This window comes from Puntigrus tetrazona, chromosome 1 (assembly GCF_018831695.1).
Source record: "Puntigrus tetrazona isolate hp1 chromosome 1, ASM1883169v1, whole genome shotgun sequence".
Classification (NCBI taxonomy): domain Eukaryota; kingdom Metazoa; phylum Chordata; class Actinopteri; order Cypriniformes; family Cyprinidae; genus Puntigrus; species Puntigrus tetrazona.
Genome location: NC_056699.1, coordinates 19,605,442 through 19,628,343, shown reverse-complemented (window position 1 = coordinate 19,628,343; position 22,902 = coordinate 19,605,442). Strand labels below are relative to the sequence as shown.

The following is a 22,902-nucleotide window of genomic DNA, read 5'->3' as shown; positions in this document are numbered from 1 at the left end:
ACCGGTGGTCAGTAACAATAAAGCGCAGATAAGCTGCTCTGAAAGGATGTTGGGAACGGGATATTGTTAGACCGCCTGCTCCAATTCAAATTACGTCAGAGTTTTGGTACCGTGATCTATTTGGGAAGCTAATGCAGACCTCTAAAAGGTGGATATAACCCTGGTTTAGTTTGTCATTCTTTGCATGGTCTTGTTAGTTGTCACGCTGCATTTCTGAGCATTCTCCCTAGATTAATGTCTCTTGGTTTTTTGATTTCTTGCCTGTTTTTTGGATTTACCCTGCCTTGTCTGCTGTTTGGATCTCCTGCTGGTGTTTTGACCCATTGCCTGCATTTTGGATTTTGCTTCTGGTTTGTCTCAGTGAACATGCATTTGGACCTCTAACCTCTCAAGTCTCTCAAGAGCAGTACGTTAAAACAAGACAGGTTTGAGAACCACTGGTATAATCTACAATACTATGCCATATTAACCCCAGGACCTTCTGGGACGGCCATGAGAGGAACTTCTGGGACCGCAATGACAGGTAAGGCCAAAACTAATGTTTCCCAGGTGTGGAGGGAGGGATGGCCACTCACATCAGCCTGCCAGACACTAAGCTGGCTGAAAAAAGACTCTAGAAATTCCACGGCTTAAACCATGAATGGAAAAGGATTTCTTCCAATCCAATCCTCTGACTTGGGTCCTGCTGCAGGAGACGCTGTATGATTACAGTTAATCTTTTTGTTGTGATGTATGCCATCTTACCGGTTGACAAGCCAGGTTAAACCTTACCCCCAAAGCTATCGACAGTAGGTCTTGGGCTGTGGAAAGCACTCCTAGCGACTATACAGCAGCAGGTTTTCCACGGTACCTGACCTGCATTATATTCAGGGGGAAAGTAGTCTTCTGTGCCTGAAGAAACTACACTTTTACACTGTATCAATTAGCATAAAACAGTGCTATTTACTGATCGCCTGGTCCTGCCAGTCTAACAGTTGAATGATTTGAGGAACTTTGGGGTCCTTATTAGTCAAGATTAAAACCTAATGGAAGGGGTTTAGAATGTCCAGGCTAGAAGAAAGATCATTTTTATGATCGTTAGATAAAGACAATTTCTTAAATAAGGATTTTGTCTTGGATTAATTGTTTACAGGGTTTCTTGTGAATACACATAGAAAGTCCAGTCTACTTACAATGTTGATGTATTCCATGTTCCTTGACTTCCTGGAAAATTTAACTGCCACCTGATGAACAAAATGAAAAATTAGTGACAAGTAGTGTAAAAAAACTATTATTACAAAATAACTATACCTCGAGGCCATCCTCCCTTCATAGACGGCACCAGATCCTCCTTGAACATGCGTCCTGCTAAGGCTCAGAATGTTCTGCTGATTTTCAGGAGGAGGGACTATAAGTCCACTAGGAAGAGGTTCCTGAAGTCCATGGTCAATTTTCTGTTGATGATTGTGATCAAAAGCAGGAAATATTAACCAAAAACATGGTTCAACCAAAGAAAAATACATTTTTATTAGAGTTAGATTTATTTGCAAAACATGGATATTTTGTTTAGCTTCAGTGCAATGCTCATGTAACAGCACAGGAGCCTGGTCCTGCATTTGCTGAGCCTGACCTTGACTCCCAAAGATAAATAGAGAGGACATTGTCTCAGCATTATCCGTCTTCCTCTTCTTTCACTCATGCCTTTCATCGTCCTCATCAAAACTAACAGGCTGATGGTACTCCGCCGCACTTTTACTGCATTTTGAGGGTGTACTTCACAGGAGCAGTACATCTGTGCACTGTGAGAACTCGGCTTTCTCTTCTGACTTCTGGTAGCAGCTGTCCTCGCAGTTTCTACATCTACATTAAAAGATTTGAACACAATAAAAATGGCCTTCCTCAAACTAATCAACAGGATTTTGATTATATGCACAAGGGTTTGTGTTTTTACTTATGGGAATTAATTACACGTCACAACTTCAATTACACATCTTTTTAGAAACGTTCTTATAATGAATGAATTGGTACTTCATTAATGGATACCTATGTTTCATTTAAAAGGCACCAGTTACACATTGTCCTATATTTTCAGCACATCTCTCATATACTGTGCAGTAGCCTGGTCCTGCACTTGCTCACCCTGGCTATTCTTCCTTCTCTTTCTCTCCTGACTTTCTTTCTCTCGTTTCCCCCGCTAACACTGGCGGGCCGATAATGCACACACACAAAAGTAAAAACAGCAATCAGGGTTTTTGTCCACACAGAAGAGATTTGAATTAGGATATCAAAACAAATTCATAATTCAAATTAAAATGTGAACGTTAATGATTTTAGGCTCTGTACCTTAAACCATCTGTGGAAAAGTATTCCCTCCAAGCCGGTTCTCTGACCTGGATCCCGATGGCAGCGTTCTGCAGAGCAATGGAAGAGAGATGACAGCCTTCAACCGTGTAATAATCTGCAAGACTTGACTGTCAGAAATGTCTGGAATATTCCTGAATCTTACAATGCAGAAACAGTGTTAAAATTATAATTGGTCTATTTTGGCTCGCTGTCTCAACCTCTGACGAGCCAGGCTCAAGTCAGACGTCGTCTTCAATCATCTGAAGGTCGCTGGGCTCTGGAAAGAGTCCACACACCACTGTGAATCCTGCGGTACCTGCCCTCCGTGTCGTCCTCGGTGCAGAAGTACTGTTCCTGAATGAAAGGAAAGCTTGAAATACCACCGCATAGTTTAGCATACAGAAAAATAAATATTACAAACAGTGGCAATTAGAGTGCTAGACCGCAGGTTTAATGCACAGCACGTACCATAGAAGATGTCGTATCCAGATTCACTGAAGATCCCCGCACCTGAACTCAAGCAGTTTGGCTTGAAGGGGTTCTGGATTGATCAACAGGTTGTCCAGAGGAGAAAGGACATGTGAGCAGAGCGTGTTGTCAGCACCATTATAAACTGTGCTATGTTCTCACTGAGCATGCCTACACAACAACATTTTAAACATGTCAACTCACATAGTGAGAAAAAGTTATTTATTATTATTCATAATAAGCGATTAACAATTATTTATAGTGAGATTAAACAATTTGCTAACCTAAAATATTGATACCTCGAGGCCATGGACAGTGTTATATCAGCCAGCAGTCAAATATGCGTAATATTTGAATATGTTTAATATCTGAAGTTATGGGAGTAAGCTCACCCTCAGTCAAGTCCATTATAAACCGTGCCACAGTAAATATTAATAAGTATTAATAATACATTCAAAATATGCATGATAAAAGCCACGTAGTTTGCATATTTATTTTTTTATTTCAGTGGCGAGAAGTTAGAAGTTTTGGCTAATCATTATTAGCCAAAAATAATTCAATAGGCTAATAAAAATCACAGATTATAATCATTAATGAATAAATGCAGCAGCTATTGTTTCCAGTTTATTCGTTCATCTAGAAGACTCAATTCGAGGGCTTTAAATTCTTAAATACAACACTGTACCCAGTGTGCGCGTGTGGTAGAGGTTTGCCAGACATACTCAAATAGTCAGTTTTCTTTGTAATTCAAGCCAGTTAATGAAGAATAGCTGCAGGAGAGGTTATACTGTAATCTGGAAAACAATATCAGCAAAGCAGAGTTTGCTTATTTTAGTTCACTCTTCATTTTTAACTTTTAAGTGGACAAATTCTGAAAAAGGTGCTCATTTTTGTTTGTTTTTATGTGCCGTAGTTAATTTGCGTATGCAAAATGTGTTACTGATATCAGTTATAAGTTCAATCAATAATCAAAAATAATAATCAATTATTCACCAAGTCATATGATTTAGATGATTAAAGAATAGTGAAATAATTTTACAACAGTGACTAAACTGATATGATGCAAAACTTCTATTTCAAATAATGGGTCAGTGGTCTGGTTTTGTAGTGCTGACTCACGTCGGTGATATCATCCACAACACTGACTGCATCTTTATAGACATTGCAGTGTGACTCGAAATGTATGACATCATAGTTTAGGCACGCCAGCGCACTGACCGCTCATTGGCTCGAGCGATTGATTGACGTACAGTGCGGCCAATCAGAAGCCAAATCACGAAAGCTCACAACGCAAATAAAGGCGAACGTAAAAACATATTTTTGATGCGCACAGCGGGCGCTTCTAAAGTCAGCTTTCAAACGCGGTCTGCGTCTCTCCGGCTACTTTATGGAAACAAAAAATGAAGAATGCGGTGCGGAATCGCAATAGTGCAGAATCACACTGGCACACGTTGGAGCGTTTACCGCGCATGCTCGACCTGCAAACGTCCAGCCTTGCCAAGACCGGCCCCTATTCTTCACCAATGAACGGGCAAATTTACAAGCGGCATAAGCGGTTCGCTATGGCCGTGACGGACGGTGACAGCTTGCGAACGAGATGTTGTTGACAAAACACCGAAGATCTAATAAATGCAACGTCGGTGCCCAAACGATGAAGTCTTTTCTTCGATCCTGCTTAAATCAGGTAACGTTAGCGTGCCATCATTATATCCTAGGGCAGCCGCATGGGCCCGGCTACGTGCATGCGTCCCCGGTTGCATGTGCATGACACTTTATGATAATATCGCACGTCTAATAGGAAATCATAGCCAGCTAAGTCAGCAAAACGGTATTCGCTTTTAAAATTGATGATTAAAAGGTGAAATGCAAACTGCATTTAGAGCAAGCCCTGTAGCGGTCATGTCATTTCAGCAACAATCCGCAATGGATTCTGTCTGTAGCCAGGCTTGACAGATGGTGCGGACACACCGCATTTCTTTTAGCCACTGGAATTATTTTTGCTGTATTCTGTGTTTATTTCAAGAGGTTTCAATAAGAGTCGCCCCATATATATTAAAGCTGCATCTCTCCATACCATCTATCGATGCACAATTCTTACTGTCGCCATTTATTGAGCTTCAAGTGATTTATAAACCCATGCCGACGAAGGCGTGATGAGACGTTAACGGAACTTAGTTTTAAACCATTTTCAACATTTTTTTTGCAGATGGTTTGTTTGTAAAAGCCTTTGGGAGTGAAGCCACCGGCCACAGCTGCAGATATCGGAGACAGGACTGCTTATCAGAGCTAGCGGCGATACCGCGCGACCTTTCCGGAGGACCGCGAGAGCGACCGGAAAATGAACCATGGCAACCGCATCACTCGGGAAAGAGCTCGAGCGCACTTTTCATCATTTGCGTTCTTTTGCCCTTTTTGGAGAATATTTAATTGGACAGTTTTATGTGGTTTACAACGTTGTGAGACCTTTTATTAGTTACTGAGTTTTTTTTTTTTGTGAGTGACATTTGTTGTGCGTCTGACGCGGGATATGGATATTTGGACTTGGTTGCGTTAAAGGACCCGCTACCTGCCTGTCCATCATAATGGATCAAGATGATAACCAAGAAACATGTGAACCCCCTCTGCATGCCCTTTACGGGCCTAACCGGATCCGGCCGTCGTCGTACCGGGCTCTGCGAAGTGCCGTGTCCAGTTTGGCGAGAATTGACGATTTTTTCTGTGAAAAAATCGGTTCCGGGTTCTTCTCAGAAGTATTTAAGGTAACTTTTCCTATTTGTATATCTACAAACGATAATCCACTGTCGTGGACTTATTACAGGGGTCATGCATTTTCTGTCGGTATCACCTTCTGATGAGTTGGACTTTAAAGTGCTAGTTAAGGATGAAAGCAGTAAAAAGGAGTTTGCATTACTTTAAGTCCATGGATTTCAAAATATAAGCAACTATTAATTATGAGCAGCTACAAAATTTAGACTAATGAAATGAATGCACAATGGCATTGACTGTGAGATGAGCCTCTAAAACAGTGGTTCCCAACCTTTTCTTGTTTGAGGCACCCTTGGAAAGCCTTTCAAAAGTTCCCGGCACCCTTATAAGGAAATAGATATTTAAAATCTCCGTAGCTTTTTTATTATTATTTATTTATTTGTTTCATTTCGAGAGTTTGCATGCAACAACACCTTATACCTAGTCCTAGATGATATGAGAATACTGTTTACACTGATTCTGCCTTAATAAAAAGATTTTTGTTGAAATTTTGGCGGCACCCTCAAAAGATCTCACGGCACCCCTTAGTGCCGCGGCACACCGGTTGGGAACCACTGCTCTAAAACAATACAACCTTAAATTATAGTTTATAGATGAAACTGGTTATCAGTAATCAGTTTGACCATTGTCTGTGTGTGTGTGTGTGTGTGTGTGTGTGTGTGTGTGTGTGTGTGTGTGCGCGTGTGTTTGTAAAACAGATGTTCGCACTAATCAATGTTATTCTTTATCTTCATTTTAACAAATGAATATTTATTTAACAATAAATACCAATATTGTTGAATTTGTACACCATCAAGATATTTCTACTTATTAAAATGTAGCTTTGTTGGTATAAATGTTGGTATACATTAATATATTTAGGTTGATTCAGTGACATTAATGATTTTGACAGTGAGTTAACGTTACTATTTGCATATTAGCATGTGTTAATTGAAGAATACTAGTGCTGTTAAAAATAACCTATATCGTTAAATAATTTAAGAAAGAAAAGCAAATTATAATAATAAAATGATCCATAATGAATATAAAGTTTTCTTAATGATTGTCTCAATACTGTGTAAAAAAAAGGAACTGGTTCTAAATACTGTTAATAAAGAAATAGTTTAAAGCAACTTGTAAGCATACACTGGAACTTAAATGTCTGGGTAGTTTAAAAAATGACATGCACAGTCTCGAAAATCTTGTTTAATATATAATAAACAGAGTCATATGTGCCTATGTTAACAGCAATGGTGTCTGTGATTAATGATAAGACAGGTTGGTTGTACTCGACAGTATAATCAGATTACCAACCTTCCCTAATCTGTCTGCCTCTTCACAGAGAGGTAGTGTGTGCTTATTGGCCCATGCCTCTGACTCTGCCTCAAGTGCATGTCAAAGATATCAGTCTATTGTTTTCATTTGAAAGTATGTCCACTGATATTGTACCATATTTAATAATAGACACTGCTTTCATACTTTAAGAAAGAAAGTTTATTTTATGAATTCCTGTTTATTATTATTATTTATTTATTTTTATTTTATTATTATTATTATTTTTAAGTCATTAGTTGCCATTTATTCTATTTATTATCGCTATTTAGTAACTGTCATTCGATGTTTGTGCCACCTCAAGAAACTGTCATTTGTCTTTTATATTCCTTTTTTATATTCTTTTATATTAAGTCAACATGTTTTAAGATTTGGTGTCATAGTAAAAAACAGTGTAATAAAAGAATGATGAATGACGCTGTAAGGGGCAGTATGAAATATGATTGTATTACTGGCATGCGGTTCACAAATAGTCATAAATCAATCTGATATGTGATTTATAGATATGGGATGATGTATGTTGTGGTGTTTAGTGATGGTAGTTTTGTATTGTTGGGATGATGTCCTGGATTCCCGCTGGTTAGGTGGGATGATGGGAAATCCAGAAAGCCTATTAGTGCCCTAATGGCTATTAATACTCAGCATACTCTACTAGATCTTTTTCCAACTCTCTAACTCATACACACAAAGTAATATTTAATTAAAACTTTTGCATTAATGCACAGATCCGAAAAGCTGATCCAGCTACTCAGTCCTGCACTAGATTCTCTATCCTCAACTCCTCCGCTAGCCTCACATTTATTGACAAATCAGTCTAATGCATATTGGAGAGTAATTCTGCCAGAAAAAGCTTTAGATACAGCTTTAGATACTCTTGTGCAGATGTACATAGATTTTATCCTGATTGAGAGCAAGTCATTTTACACAACTGAATGGCCTGAGCCTTCAAGCACATTCTCTGCTGTGCTGACCAGTTGAGGAAGTTTTAGGCACTAGTGTACAAAGGAAATCTTTAGGGAAGCAATACCATTAAGGATGGTACATCCTAAACATCAAAAATGTAGTGTATCTGGTCTTGGCAGAATAGATCAGCTACACTGGTGCATGGCGCTGCCAATACATCTACAGACGTGCTGCTGTGAGCATGATGTACTATAACATACATGAAATCATCCTTTAGCAGATCTATACAGGTGTGCAGCTGGGAAAGGTAGAGGACACTGCAACCACTACAGGAAGCACTAGCCAAGATTTTAAGGTTGAGCAGCAAACTCAAGCCTTAGACCAAAAATATTGATTATAAATTGTCTGAGATGCCCAAACCTTTACAGTGGCCCAACAATAAAACTTGATTGAGGGCCATAGGCCAAAAGTACATGTTTATTCACGTAAATAATACTGCACTTAAATGTCTGCATCCTACACTAAACACAGGCCCACAGTTTTGACATTTATTATGCTGTTTTAATTTTGTTCTAAATAACAAACACATTCACGTAAGGTTTAAAGTACTAAATCTGTTCCTGCATATATGAATTCCGCAGTCAGATCTAGCCCATTGGCAAGGCAAGGTTGATTTCTACTCTCAAAAACGTGCTTTAAGATGTTCACCTGTAGAAGTCTACGGTTAAAGCTATTGGCAGTCAAAAGCTGCAAATGCATTTGCTGAAGAAATGACTGCGGTACCCATGGCAATAAAATAATTATGTTGGTTGAGTACCAGCTGTAGCATGGTGAGCCAAATCAAAAGGGCAAATGGTCATGGGCTTGTTTGGGTGTCATTACGTGTGTCATACATCTCTTTTCTGTAGTGTCACTGAATAAGTGTGTGTGTATTCTGCAGGTGCAGCACAGAATCACGGGGCAGGTGATGGCTCTGAAGATGAACACACTGGCCAGTAACAAAGCCAACATGCTGAGAGAGGTGCAACTCATGAACCGCCTTTGCCACCCCAACATCCTCAGGTGTGAGATTTAGCCTGCTTCCTTTTTGTACAGGGAATACTTCACTCTGTATTCACTGAATTATATAAAGTACTACAGTGCAGTGGCATGAATTATATTTGCCTTGAGTTGTGTATTTGTAGGGTTAGTCAAATGTGCTAAAAACTCGATTTTATATATCCTGTTGGAAAGTAATCCCAAACTGAAGGTGCATATTCACAAAGGAATCCAAAATAAATAGTTGTTCTCACCTTCATTAGGTTTTTGGGGGTGTGTGTTCATGAAGGACAGCTTCATGCTCTTACAGAGGTAAGACATTGCATAGAAATCCACACTTCGGGAGTGAAATAATCGTCTAGTTGATATGATAATAATTGTAATGTCATTATGTTTACAGTACATAAATGGGGGCAATCTGGAGCAGCTGCTGGATAGTGACATATATCTGTCGTGGAGCGTGAGAATAGGTCTGTCTCTGGACATTGCAAGAGGGCTGCAGTATCTACACAGCAAGGGCATTTTCCACCGAGATCTTACATCAAAGGTACACACACCATGACGGTTATGTATGGTTTATTGTGCCAGCTCTGTCTAGTCACTTTGTGCTTGCTGCACGCTGGGGTTATGGGACAAAGAGAATTGCGCTAATGTCGAATTTTTATAGGCCAACCATCACCCTGGTGTTCTTGACAAAATTAGGTTTTATTTATGGGCTGTTTGATTAGTGCAGAAACTAAGCTGATTAGCAAAAGTCCATAATTCATACACGTTTGTTAATCATGATAGCATTATTTTATGCACTGCCCGTCCAAAAACAAGTCATCACCTGGATTTAACTAAGCATAGGTGCTATGATCTGGGGTTGTTGCAGCTGGCCAGGTCTAGGTTCAGCAATGTTATGTGCCGAAAGAATAAAATCAGCTGACAACCTGAATATACTGAATGACCTTAATGGCACGGGCATATTCCAAGATGACAATGCCAGGATTAATTGGGTTTAAATTGTGAAAGGGCGGTTCAGGGAGCATGAGACATCATTTTCACACTTGGATTGGCCACCATAGAGTCCAGACCTTAACCCTATTGGGAATCTTTGTCATTTGAAATGAGACTTTCCCCAGTGGTCAGACTCTCCTATCATCAATAAAAGATCTTGGCGAACAATTAATGCAGTTCTGCATGGAAATAAATACAGAATCTTACTGAGCAATGCCAAAGCTAAAAGTGGTCTAAAATATTACATTTTTTTTTTTTTTTTGGATGGGCAGTGTATAAATCAATCCCCTAAATTACAAAGTGAACTAACAACAACTCTGGTTGCTTGACTTTAACGTCACCAACATTAAGCTTCTTTTTTTTAAACACCTTTATCTGAATGTTTGAGTTGAAATTGTTTGCAAGATTGTGATTATGAATGCAATGAGGCTGTAAAAGTAAAGTAGTGAGTAGACTAGGTTGTAGTTGGTCGACGTGATGAGGTTACATTTCCTCAACAGTCAATGTACTTCCATTTAGCCACTTGTTAGCAAGACAAGTAAAAACTACACAAATGTGTATTACTGATATATTTTGTCATAGAATAAAATGTTAAAATATCTTCAGTTTGTGCTAGTTTGTGCCTTTTTTAGGCTTTTATCCAAAAACCTATTCACTTAAGGACGATGGAAACAGAAGTGCTAACATGCTAACTTGTTTTGGGTTTTAGCCTACAAAAATGTGGCATCACTGCAGCATTCTATGATTAATGGTATAAGTTAAGAACATTGAAATACTCTTACATTATATCCCTTGAAATACCCTGACTGTACTACTGTACTATACAGAACTGTCTGGTCCGTTGTGACAATGGTGCTTTTACTGCTGTGGTTGGGGACTTTGGGCTGGCAGAGAAAATCCCTGATTATAGGTCAGTGTATCTCTCCTTTTTACAAACAAATAATACAATACAAAAATAATTTGATGATGACATTTTAAACCAGAGACACAACTAAAAGTGTCCAAGAAGGCTATATTGTAAATATAGGCCAAATGTTGATTGAAATGACATGCTTTGTGTTGCTTGTCTGCAGTGATGCTGTTGATAAGCAGCCTTTGGCTGTTGTGGGCTCCCCGTACTGGATGGCTCCAGAAATGTTAAGAGGAGAGCTATACAATGAGAAGGTATCTCGTCTTTGAACACCAACAAGTCAGCATCCAACTCTACTTCTGTACTTGTTTAACTTTATTCATCTCATTTTCATACCCTAGGTGGATGTTTTTGCATATGGAATAATCCTTTGTGAGATTATTGCTCGAATTGAGGCTGACCCAGATATCCTCCCACGAACAGAGGTACATCAACTGCACACCACCACATGAAGCACAGCATCAACCACAAAATCATGTAACTGGTTTACCAGACATAGATCAGCTTTAAAAAATTCACATAGGACAGGCCTTACCCTATGTTTATATTTAATATGTTTTAAGTAATGATAACTAAAATGTTGATGTTAAAGTATCATTCATACTAACACTTAATCAAATAATTGCATAATAACTTGATTAGTCTTTTTTTTATTTGCTCCCTTGTTTTCTTATATACAGTATATGTATATGTGTGTGTGTGTGTGTGTGTGTGTATACGTAACCATACTGCATCCAGATCCAATTGAAGATTGAAGAAAATGTTTCATGACTACTTCAGTTTAGACTTTATCAAAGTCTACTTCTTAGAGTGTTGACTTATTGCAAAGCTCAAGGTTATTCTTAAACTTGCAAGTGAAGATGTCTGATCAGAGCAGTAAGTGTGTAATATAATGTGTCTGTAGGATTTTGGACTGGATGTGGACACCTTTGAGCAAATGGTTGGAGACTGTCCACCTTCGTTCCTTCGCCTGGCTGTCAATTGCTGCAATGTAAGCAACATATAAACATGTACACAGAAATTTAGTAACACAAAGTACAAGATCGTATGAAACTGTACATTTCATGCTTTTGATCTGTTATGCTCTTTCTGTGGTAGATGAGCGCAGACAGTCGTCCTGCTTTTTCTGAAATAGTAGTGACACTTGAGAGGATAGAGAGAGAGAGGAAGATGAGTGAAGCTCCAGTCATCCTAGGTAAGTATATTTCAGACAACGAGGGCAGGAGTTGAAAGCACTAAATCAGCGTTATGCATTATTTTAATAATATTGGGTAATGATGAATAAATTATATATACACTTCTGTCAAAATGTTTGCGACCAGTATGATTTTTTTAAAATAAAGAATTTTTTTTTCCCACTAGGGATACATTAAATTATATAAAAGTGACAGTAAAGGCTTTTAAGTTGTTACAAAACATGTTTACTTCAAATGGATAGTTAAAAAATGATGTTAAGAAAATTGTTTTAAAAATCATATCATAACAAGCAAATCTGCATATAAGAACTATTTCTAAAAGATCATGTGACACTGAAGATTGGAGTAATGGCTGCTGAAATTTAACATTTGCATCATATTAATAAATTACATTTTAAAATATATTTAAATAGAACGTTTTTTGTAAATCGTACTAATATTTTACAATATTTCCACTATATTTTAGATAAAATAGCATAAGAGACTTACTGACACCAAACCTTTGAAAGGTGTCGCATATCACATGTTAATTTAAACATGTTTTATGAGTTAGCAGCTTATTCATTCAGAACTCAAAATTATATTATGTTATGTAACACGTTACATTTGTTAACATTAGTTGATGTATCAATTAACATAATGATATTTTTTTCACTTTATTTATTACATGCTTTATTAATCCTTAAGATTAGTTGATAAAAATACAGTTGTTCATTGTTTGTTCATGTTAACTAATGAAGCCTACTAATATTAACTAATAAACCTTATTGTAAATTGTTACCAAGATTAAAAATATTTATCCATCTTTAAAATCACTTCTTAAGATCCCTCAGTTTTACCAGTCCTCTGACACACAGCCCTTGTTGTGGTTTCCTCAGAACCCATTACTATTGACGTCAGCCCGTACAGGAGGAGAAGCTCGCCATGCCATCCTGGTGATCAGCGCCTGTCCCGAAGTCAGTCAGACGTACTGCCACCTGCCACTTCACCGTGTTTAGGCACGCCAGCACGGGTCAACCCGTTCTCTCTCCGCCAAGACCTCAACGGCGGTCGCATCAAGCTGTTCGACACCCCCAGCAAATCTGTCATCTCTCTTACCTTCACCCTTCCACCACCTCCAGATCCCTGTGCCTCCCCACCACTAAACGGGAGCCCGGGGCTCCGAGGTCCCCCTCGAAGGTGTCGCTCCCTGCCGTGCACCCCCGAGCTGGGACGACAGTTACCCTTCCGGGACCAAGAGGGCCGAGAAGAGGAGGAAAGGACCGAAGAACTGAGAGATGGAATGAAAGAGAAAGAGGCGGAAACACGGCAAGATACAGTGGACGACTCGGTCTGGTTCTGGACTTAGATATGGTGTCTTTAGAACGGGTAGAAGAGGAAGAGGAGGATGAAGAGGTGGAGAAGGAGGGACTGAGCCTCGCAGAGCCCATGGACTGTAGCAGCTCGCCCGACACGGCAGAAGGAAATGCGTCAGGGAAGCGGCTTATCAGCGGTTCTTCTTATTCCTCGTCCCTTCAGTCCAATGGTTGGGCTGCACCCATCTCTAATGGACCACCGTTATTACCTCCCCTTCCCCGTCTGGACAATAACAATGGACTGCTGAGGCCCGGCCGACCGATGGCATGGGCGAGACTGAACGGTTACAGAGGCCCCGCTCCGGAGCCTTTACCGCCCACTAACGAACAAGACGATGTGATTTCGTGTCCGGCCTGCTGTCTGGCTGGGTTCAGCTTCCCTTCCGTGTGCCTGCGTGGAGCTCCTCCCTCGCGCCGCGGACCTCCGCGTCGACCGTACAGGACCTTCAACGGCGGGGAAGCGTCCGCAGCCACAGCAAAGGGACTGCTCTGTCGGGGAGCAACGGGTCTGGCTCCATCCACAGCAGCCTGTGAGCCAGGCTTACCCCTACCAGAGGCCCAAACCTAAAGATGGCCACTGGTCTCAGAAGCTGCAATGCCACACAGTCAGGATGCTTATCTGAGGGGATGCAGTACGGGTTGAAGGCATAGTTCACCCAAAAATTAAAAGGTTGTCACTTGCGCACCCTGATGTGGTTCCAAACCTGTATGACTTACTTTATTCAGGCAAACACAAACAAATGTTTTGAAAAATGCCAGTTTTTTTGTCTATATGGTGAAAGTCAGTGTTATTTCATTGTATGGATGTTTAAAACATCTTTAATTATCTTCTATTTTACCTAATGAAGAAAGTCATACATTTTTCGACACAAGGGTCAGTAAATAATGACGCAGTTACACAGTATATAAAACAGTCCAGCCGATAGTGAGATATGGATTAGTACGATTGTCAAATTTCATAGGTTCAAATATGATTTATCAGTTATAAAAGTTTCAGACTGAGAGCTCTGAGCTCTGAGATTCTGCTCTGAAACCAGCAGTGAATATGTTTTAAAAATACTTTTATTATAATAATAATTTTATGGTTGTACTATAAAATAAACATATTTATTAAATGGCAGATTCTTAAAAAATCCTTTAAATGCTATTATTATGATATATTGTTTTGATTAATATTTTTATTTAATAATATCTCAAAACAGAAATCATAATATTAATTGTTGTTTTATAATCCTTTTGAATTAGACTAAAACAATGGCAATGTGGCCTATGAAAACTTAAGTAGAAAGAGATTACTTTAAACTAGGTTTAATTTATAGTTAAAGAAAGAGGTTTAAGAGGTTTGTAAACTTTTTTTCATTTAATTTAAAATGTTTACATTATTTCCAAATTGGTTAACCCTTAAAAGAATGAATCGCATTAAAAAAAAGTGTACGCTTATATACATATTCTACAATGATTCCCACCCCCAAAATATATATCTGCTTAAAAGTGTCTATATACAGTATAGCAATAAAACTTTTTGTTTTTGGGTGAACTATCCCTTCAGATATATGTATGAGACACGCACAGGATAGAAGCGAGGAACGAAAGGCATGCTGGTTCCATAGTGCCAGTTCTTTATCATGGTCTTTTTTTGCCGTAATTCAGAATAACTTAATACTATTACTGTACAATAATGGCTGCTTTTTATTGTGTGCTCTTTTTGGCTCCATAAATGTTTGATTGACTGAAAGCCACTGTGTTTAAAAAGAAAAAAAATACCGTGTCTGTAGTAAGGGAGACTTACATGATAATAGTGGCATGTCGAGCATTTTAAGCATATTATGATTTATTTATTTATTAGATAAGCATTCCTCTGAAAGACTGAATGCTCTTCACTTTGGTGTGAGAGTGAACTAGGGTGTGTGACACTGGGTACTGATGTCGGACATTAGTTAAGGCATTTTCGTGATACATGTGTATGTTTAGATGCAATGTATGCAGTAAATCATGGTAATTATGTAAAGTGTACTGTTTAATAGGCATTTTTTAATGAAAACGTATACATTTTGAGTTTTACACAAAATGAAGACGCGCAGGAGTGCTTGTAGAAGATAGCAGTTTACATTTTTTTTATCTCCCCCTTGTGGTCTGGAGGATACACTCTTGCTAGATCACTGCTGCTGTAGATAAAAAAAAAAAAGACAGATGTCAGAGGACATTTACCTTCACGTTTGATCTAGTTCAGCTTTTCTGTGATGTTCAAGTTATGGAATTGTATTTAAAAAGCAAAAGAGCATCTTGCACAAAGTATTTTCCTGATGCCACTAACATTTACTCGAGACAAACATGACACCCCAGCACAAATGATCGACAGTGTTTTGTTTTGGGTTTTTTTTGCTTTGTGTTTAAACACGACGATAAATTTCCAAAGGAACCAAGATTCGTTTCTGGTCAATACTGGTCTGGGACTGAAACGGTAATTCATACCGAGTCTAAACTGAATTTTTGCATTCGTTTTATCAAATTTCTGAGATTCTGAAGTCTGTTATGCTGTGTTGATTAAGCCTCAGAAACACGTCCACTGAATTTCCTCATGCTTGTTTATGTACATCTGCTAATGAAATGAGCATAGGAAGTATCTGCATGCTGAGTACTGTACAAAAGAGTGATCTGTACATATCAATGCATGACAATAGACAAGAAGCTGTCTAGCACGTTAAAACTTCCCTTCAGACTGGCATCAGAGGTGAAGTTGTCTCGAGGCATTTTTGTCTTCTGCATTCTGAGACATGGATGCAATAAGTGCTCTTGGTTTAAACGGTAACATATTTTTTTAAAAGCTTGGTAAGGAATATGTTTGAATGTTTCATTAGCTTCTTTAAAAGTATGCATTTTCTAATACTAATCCGTGTAGCATAGAATTGGGCTGAAGCTGATAATGAAAAGTCGGCTTGATTATGACTATAATTTTCCATGCGCAGAATAGATGAAAGCAATTTGATCATGTGCATTTGAACAGCACAGACATTCAGAACTTGCCTCCTTTGTGTCAGTGATGAAGTGATGTTATAGCGAATGGGACGTGGATGGATATGTAAGGTCCATGTGTCATGTTACTGTGTAAAGATTTGTTTCTTTCTCTCTGAAAGCAAAGCACTTATCACTATTACTTTTATTAGTTCTGGGGAACAGCAGCTTTAATAAATGTCAGTGAATTGTTATTTATGAAAGTGTCATAAATTAAAAAAAGATTGAATGTAAAGACGCTGTCATTATTTTACATTAAAATGTATTTGAAATGTTTACAGAAATTGTTCACGTACACATATATATATATATATATATATATATATATATATATATATATATATATATATATATATATATATATATATATATATATATATATATATACATAGATGCGTTGTCCTTCTCTCTTCTTAAGAGTTGAGTTTTCTCTGCCCAATATAATTTTATATTTAGGTATTACACAATTTTGGTATTAAATTTAAGTTTCAAACCGTATGTAAACATTGACAGCAATCTAAGCAAAGGCATAATGAATGACTGAATGATTTTTATTTATTAAAGCCTACTTATTATCTCAACTCAACATCAAACAGTAGCTTAGCAAAACTACAAATATCTCTTTGATAATTAGCCGATTAAAGAACTGCACTTGGGAGAAGTTAAAGAAGTAATATTTTGTATAACTTATGCATGTGTTAGAACAGAAATTACAATTAACACTGAAGATTTAATGCAATAATAAACATTTAGTCTTATAAGAAAGGCAGTATAATATAATTTCATATATATATATATATATATATATATATATATATATATATATATATATATATATATAAAAATATACATGAAAGTACAAAACAATCAAAGAAACAAAGGTGGCATTAAAATAAAATAAAAAAAACAACAGTTGAATTCAAGAAGGCCTCTGATGAATAAGAAAGTTATCCCATCAAGCTAAAATACTTCATTTGAACAAAACATACCACATGTGGCTCTGACTGTTATTAAAGTGTTTCTATACATAAACGCTCCTTACTAGGAGCTGTACTAGGTATACAACAATACAGCTCACAGTTCAGTTAGCCAACATTCACTTGCTGTTTTGTTCTAGCTTTGGCACAGCTACAGCAAGAGTAATATTATTTTTCATTCTATATTCTTTACTTTAATTAAAAGTCAAAAAACAACAACAACAACAACAACAACATAAAACAAATATTCCAAAATAAAGAGTGCTTCTTAGTACCGGTAGCTCACAGCTGCTGGCAAACTGGACAACACATGAATTCCCATTTAAAAGATAAACACGATTGTAAACAAAAATGTACAGCAATAAAAAGAAGTAACCATCTTGATTAAATTTGCAGCCTTCATTCACAATATGTAGTGCAATTTCTCTCAGGTCAAGCATCTATTGCTGCATTTTGAGGCTATTCTGTAAAAATACCTCTGACCCTTTGGTCTGCTTTGTTCTGTGTATCTTTCCAGAATTTCCTGCAAGGTTTACAACATGTGCCACGCGACCTATCTGTGACCCCAGTCAGATTTCATTCACTTCATCTATGGTTACTGGGAGTAACACGTTTGGCTTTCCCACCGTCCACATATTGACTGCATCTGTCAGCTCTTTTGACAAACGAGCGCTTGTGTGACTTTCATACAGGGGATGGCTTTGGACGATGCACTCTTAATTTCCCAATCTGACAATGTAATAAAGAGTAACAACAATAAAAATCTATCCACAATATCCAACTATGTGCAGGCAGAGTAAAGCTTTTTGCTTTAGCCAGTTCATCTATAATACCGTTGCATGTCTTTTCAAAGAGGCTGTAATTACCTCTGTAATTACACAGTAGTATATAATCTCTTCTCTGCCGTCTTGATTTTAGTAGGTATTGTAAAAAAGTGCTTGTAAAAAGTCATTTTTATGGCATTGCATTCAACCGCTAAACCAAAATGCCCCCCACACCACAGATTAAAAAAAACGTTTGGCTCTTGTTTTAAATATAAAAATACTAACAGGCAAGTACCAAAACTTATCATATAAAAGTGCAACTGTATTTTTCAGGTTTTAGTGACCAGAAAATGGCGGCCAGTGCACAACGTCCAATTAGATTCTCAGCAGCTTGGAATGCTGCTGTCGTCTTTAAAACACATCGACAACAATAAGAAAGAGGCAGGGGCTTGTGTACCTAGTGCAATCGCGGGGGTTTTCCGTATGAAATTTCAATAGGACCACTTTGGGGTTGGGATGCCACTTTGGTGCACTACTGACACTGAGCTCTGGAAGAAGTACATCGGTGGAATCACTTCCTTAAGATAGCTATATCCTCTTCAGCTAACTGTCTCTTTAAAGCCCATAATTCTATATCTTTGTTTAAGTTCTTATTTAACTTACTCAACTTTTTATCAGAAATCTTAGAATAATTTTCAGGAAGGCAATTAATGGTGCTTGCACCAGAACGAACAAAGAGGCACTTTGTCTTGTTTTCCTTCTTGTTTAACGTAGTGTGAAAACGTTTCTTCTGAGTTAATTTATACTTCGGGACAACGTCAATCTCAATAACCCACCTCTCCTCGTTATTTGGACAATTAACTTTAACAAACTTGGGGGGCCTGATGCACGCCATTGCAAGTACACTTTTCTCTCTGAAGTGTTCCTTCAGACCCTTATCAAATGCGTCTACATATTTATCCCGACGTGGCACCTCTAGTCCAATAATTTGTCCGTGTTTGTGCAGTGGTTCATCTCCAACACCGAAATGGATAGTTCCGTTAGATCGAGAATTAATGCATGCTGCACAAAACCAGAATGCTTCATTTTTGAATTTTTTTAAGACATTCTCTTCTAAAGCATCTTGTGTGTTTGCCAAGAGCTTGTACTCATGTATAGGATCGATAAGATTGCTTGGGCCAGTCTCAATTGGAAGTATGTCGTTTTGTGTGTATTCAAATGTTTCACTGCTTTTATCAAAAGGGCGGGGAGCACAGTAACGAAACTTCTCACCGGTCACCTGTTCTTTGGTCTCACTCTCTACAATATTTGTTTGCGCTGCGCATTGCATCAAAGGCTGTGCGCTACTTGCCTCATCTGCTTTGGCATACATGCTGCTATACTGTTCCTCCAACCGTACAGCATTTTCATCTTGAAAGTGTGAAGCATTGCCTGTACATCTGGGTACGTCTTCTGAGGCCCTTGACCATATCTCCACGCTTGATGTGTCACTGTTTTCTTCTATGCTGATTTGATCAAGCTGCTTATCAGACCAAGAGGTATGGCTTTCAGCCCGTCCTGTTTCTTGTTGAAACTGGTGTGCTGCAGAGGTCCCTATTAATGCATCCGCGTCTTTGGTTGTGGCATGGTAGGATGTTTTTAACTTGGCCACTATTTTAGTGATGTGAACTGCAGGTCCCTGTGATAAACCAATGTCTAGGAGGTCTTGTTTGTCAAAATGAATTAGTGAGGCTCCATAAACTTCGTTATTGTAAAGAATCTTAGCAACCTGTACGGGGACATTGTTCTCGCTTAGCCACTGGTAGACATCAGTTCTATTCCAGTGATCTATGCAATAATTCAGGTTTGCCTTGCCTGATGTCCTGTTGTGTTCCACATGGCTATTCCCCTGGTTTTCTTCAATGCTGATTTGTGCAGGCAGCTCCATTTCAGCAGATCCAGTGGTAGGGCTAAAAAACTAATTTTGCATCTGAAATGGAATCTTAAATATATTAATAATAATAATAATAATAATAATAAAATGCAATGCAAAGAAATGTAAAAATACCTTTTATGATGCTTCTCCATTCCACCTAAAAAGAATAAAATAAAATGCAAAATGTTAGATTTCATATGTGGGATATGAGAGGATGAGGGTCAGTGGTGCATGGGGGCAAAGAGACAGGGCCCAACCGTTCGCATATGGGCCCAACCGTTTAACTGATGATGCTATTACCACTGCCCTCCCCTCAGCACTCACAAATCTGGACAAAAAAGACTCATATGTCAGAATGCTGTTCCTAGACTTCAGTACAGCATTTAACGCAATCATCCCACAACAGCTCAACACACAACAGGTTCAGGCTAGGACCAGTCGAGTGAAGGACAGCTCCATGCATCAGGCTGTCAGGAAGCTGAACTCCCTCTGGTCCTTACTGATGTGCTGCTACAGATCATTTACTGCCTCACTCCCGTCGTTGTTGGAGCTGGGAGGGATATATACAGCAACGAACAGGATGGCTGTATATTACTTCGGAATATAGATTAGCCGGCACTTAATAATCATGAACTCCACCAGGGATGAGCAGTGTTTGCAGACCACAACAGTATCGCGGCACCACGCGTCGTTAATGTATACACAAAACTCTGTCCGCTCGATAGCATGTTAGTGAGTCGAGCTGAACGCAAAAAAACAACAAAAGTCTCTTACAGAACTCTGTATCGAGCGTAGTAGTCTGATATAGTCTAGTTTATTGTCCGCCAGTAAGATGGTGAGAATAGCTAGCTTGAGTTAGCCGCTAGGCTAGCCCGGAAAGTTACCCCGCTTTCATTTTCTCTCACACCGCTTGTGTCGCCTCCATTGTGGGCGGGGTTCGGTGATGGAGTAGGCCTCGTTCGCAAACGGATTTTAACATAAAATGTGTGGTTCATCCAGTAAAAACTTGCGACTGTATGCACGTTTTAGAGCAAGTAGACTCGACGGATACGAACAAAAACACAAAAACAGCATTTTGTCGGGAGAGAGAAAAGCCGTAGCGTGTGTTATCTTTTTAGTTAGCGCCCCAAAGACCAGCAGAACTTCAAAAATTAAAAATGTAATTCATTTATGGCGTAGGCATAGCGTGAAGGCAAAGCATCAAGTTAAAATGGCAACTTTTCTAACCTTTCAGTGGTGAGTTTAAACTTTGCACGAAAAGGAAAATCCCGTATGTGTGATCGTATCGCTCAACCGGTTTATGCAAGTAATATCCACAATGCAATCCAAATAAATAACCTCAAAAAGTAGCAAAATCTACCGAAAAAAGTTGCTGAGTTTATATTAATGACGACATCTCACTGACTTGTCAAACTGACAGCAACTGACAACCTGTTACAACCTGTTGATAACCTGTTTACAACCTACAAGAGCAGAACTAGTTACTTAAAGAACCTATAAATCAGGTAACTTTGCAGTCTGTTTATCGCGGAGGTCGCCACAGGTGACTTACTTTTCAACAGATGCAGACGGTAGAAGATTTGCTGAATGCCATATTGCAATGATTACACAGCGACGATACAAAGCTGTATCTTCCTCACGGAAACGAATATGCACAAATAAGACATAAGAAGCACGCTGTGTCTCGTCTGTCTGTTAGAAGCCTGAGATTTTGACTTTACAGGAAGTTTTACAGACTTGTGCGGTCTGTAAAACGATCTGACCACTACGCATGCGCGAAGAACTCTCTCTCTCTCTCTCTCTCTCTCTCTCTCTCTCTCTCTCTCTCTCTTTGACGTTTACATTTCGGTTCCAGTTGAATTGCAATATATTGCCAATCGTTCAGAATACACTATATAATTACGCCATCAAAGCATGTATTTGCGACAATTAAATGCGTAATTAATGAGGCAAAATAAAACAAATGTATTGTTCGGTCATAGAACTCTAGGTGGCACAGCCAATGAGTTTATCCCCCCTTTTTTGACGTAGAAAGGAATGTAGTTTTGCTGCTTGATATTGTCATGGTATTGTTATATTTAATGTATTAATTGTAAAACTACGTGCAGGTTATTCGTAAAATGTGTAATTACTAGCATGTCCTGTTCATATAACATCAGTAGCATTGGCAGCAACAAGAGGTTTTCCTAGTTTATATAAGTGAAAATACAACAAAAAGCGTGACTTAAATTGGGTATTGACGTATTTGCATAAAAAAAAAAAAAAAATATATATATATATATATATATATATATATATATATATATATATATATATATATATATATATATATCTTCTGCGTCATAAAGGTCATTGTAACGCCACGCCAGCAGAGGGAGCCCTCGCCCGAGTACTGACTCGTCTCCACTTCCTCTGCGCTCATTTCCTGTTTGCCCAGCATAAAGCCAGAGCGCCTGTTTCAATCATTGTGAAGTATAGCCAGTTTCACTGCCTTACCAAGCGGTTCTCTCGTGATTCTTCTGACTGCTATCTTGCCTGTTTACTCTGACCATTGTCTCTTTTGATCATACCTGCGTCCTGGTTACCTGTTTGGATTGATGTTTTAGCCACGACCCATTGCCTGCTTTACTGTCTTTGCTGTTTGGACATCTCTTGAACATGTTTGCCGCTTTGACTGCCTGACTGTTAATGAACCTCTGCCTGTTTATTTGACTATTCTCTTTTGTATTGTCTCAATAAACCTCCGCACATGGGTTCGCAGCCATCATCAGCGTCCTCATTACAGTCATAAAAAATCTTATATTGTACAAGAACGCCTTAATTATGTAACAAGTGGTCTTAAATGTACAGACCAGAATTGCGTTACAGCTTAGTATACAGCTTAGTAAACCTCAAAAGGCTATGATTTAATTTAAAGGTGACATATCATGCGAATATGATATGAATAATACACAGGTTAGCTGTGG

The 22,902-nt window shown here is 38.5% G+C and overlaps 2 protein-coding genes across 8 annotated transcripts; one reads left to right on the top strand and one right to left on the bottom strand.

Moving 5' to 3' along the window:
- The first annotated feature begins 4,102 nt into the window (after positions 1 to 4,102).
- tesk1a (testis associated actin remodelling kinase 1a) lies at positions 4,103 to 16,515 on the top strand. Its single transcript, XM_043251230.1, is given in 12 exon segments — positions 4,103 to 4,474; positions 4,997 to 5,549; positions 8,711 to 8,832; positions 9,072 to 9,120; positions 9,209 to 9,355; positions 10,635 to 10,717; positions 10,881 to 10,971; positions 11,059 to 11,142; positions 11,622 to 11,708; positions 11,816 to 11,912; positions 12,792 to 13,238; positions 13,241 to 16,515. Coding segments are annotated over 11 exon segments (1,980 nt in total). The 5' UTR covers positions 4,103 to 4,474; positions 4,997 to 5,372; the 3' UTR covers positions 13,837 to 16,515.
- LOC122353518 (sterile alpha motif domain-containing protein 9-like) lies at positions 15,273 to 21,722 on the bottom strand. Of its 7 annotated transcripts, none has more exons than XM_043251319.1 (4): positions 21,489 to 21,722; positions 20,069 to 20,093; positions 19,373 to 19,990; positions 15,273 to 15,433 (listed from the first exon to the last, which is right to left on the bottom strand). In XM_043251319.1, exons 3-4 carry the CDS (start codon positions 19,946 to 19,948, stop codon positions 15,425 to 15,427), a joined length of 585 nt encoding a protein of 194 aa, XP_043107254.1. In that variant the 5' UTR covers positions 19,949 to 19,990; positions 20,069 to 20,093; positions 21,489 to 21,722; the 3' UTR covers positions 15,273 to 15,424. The 7 variants fall into 7 exon arrangements, with proteins under 7 accessions (XP_043107254.1, XP_043107237.1, XP_043107229.1 ...); XM_043251302.1 differs by lacking the exon at positions 15,273 to 15,433 and having other exon boundaries at positions 16,814 to 19,789; positions 19,876 to 19,990; XM_043251294.1 differs by lacking the exon at positions 15,273 to 15,433 and having other exon boundaries at positions 16,814 to 19,789; positions 19,876 to 20,002; positions 21,489 to 21,721.
- Between the last annotated feature and the right edge of the window lie 1,180 nt (positions 21,723 to 22,902).

Coding starts and splice junctions, on each gene's coding strand:
- LOC122353518 (XM_043251284.1), bottom strand. CDS start 19,948: ATGGAGCTGCCTGCACAAATCAGCATTGAAGAAAACCAGGGGAATAGC.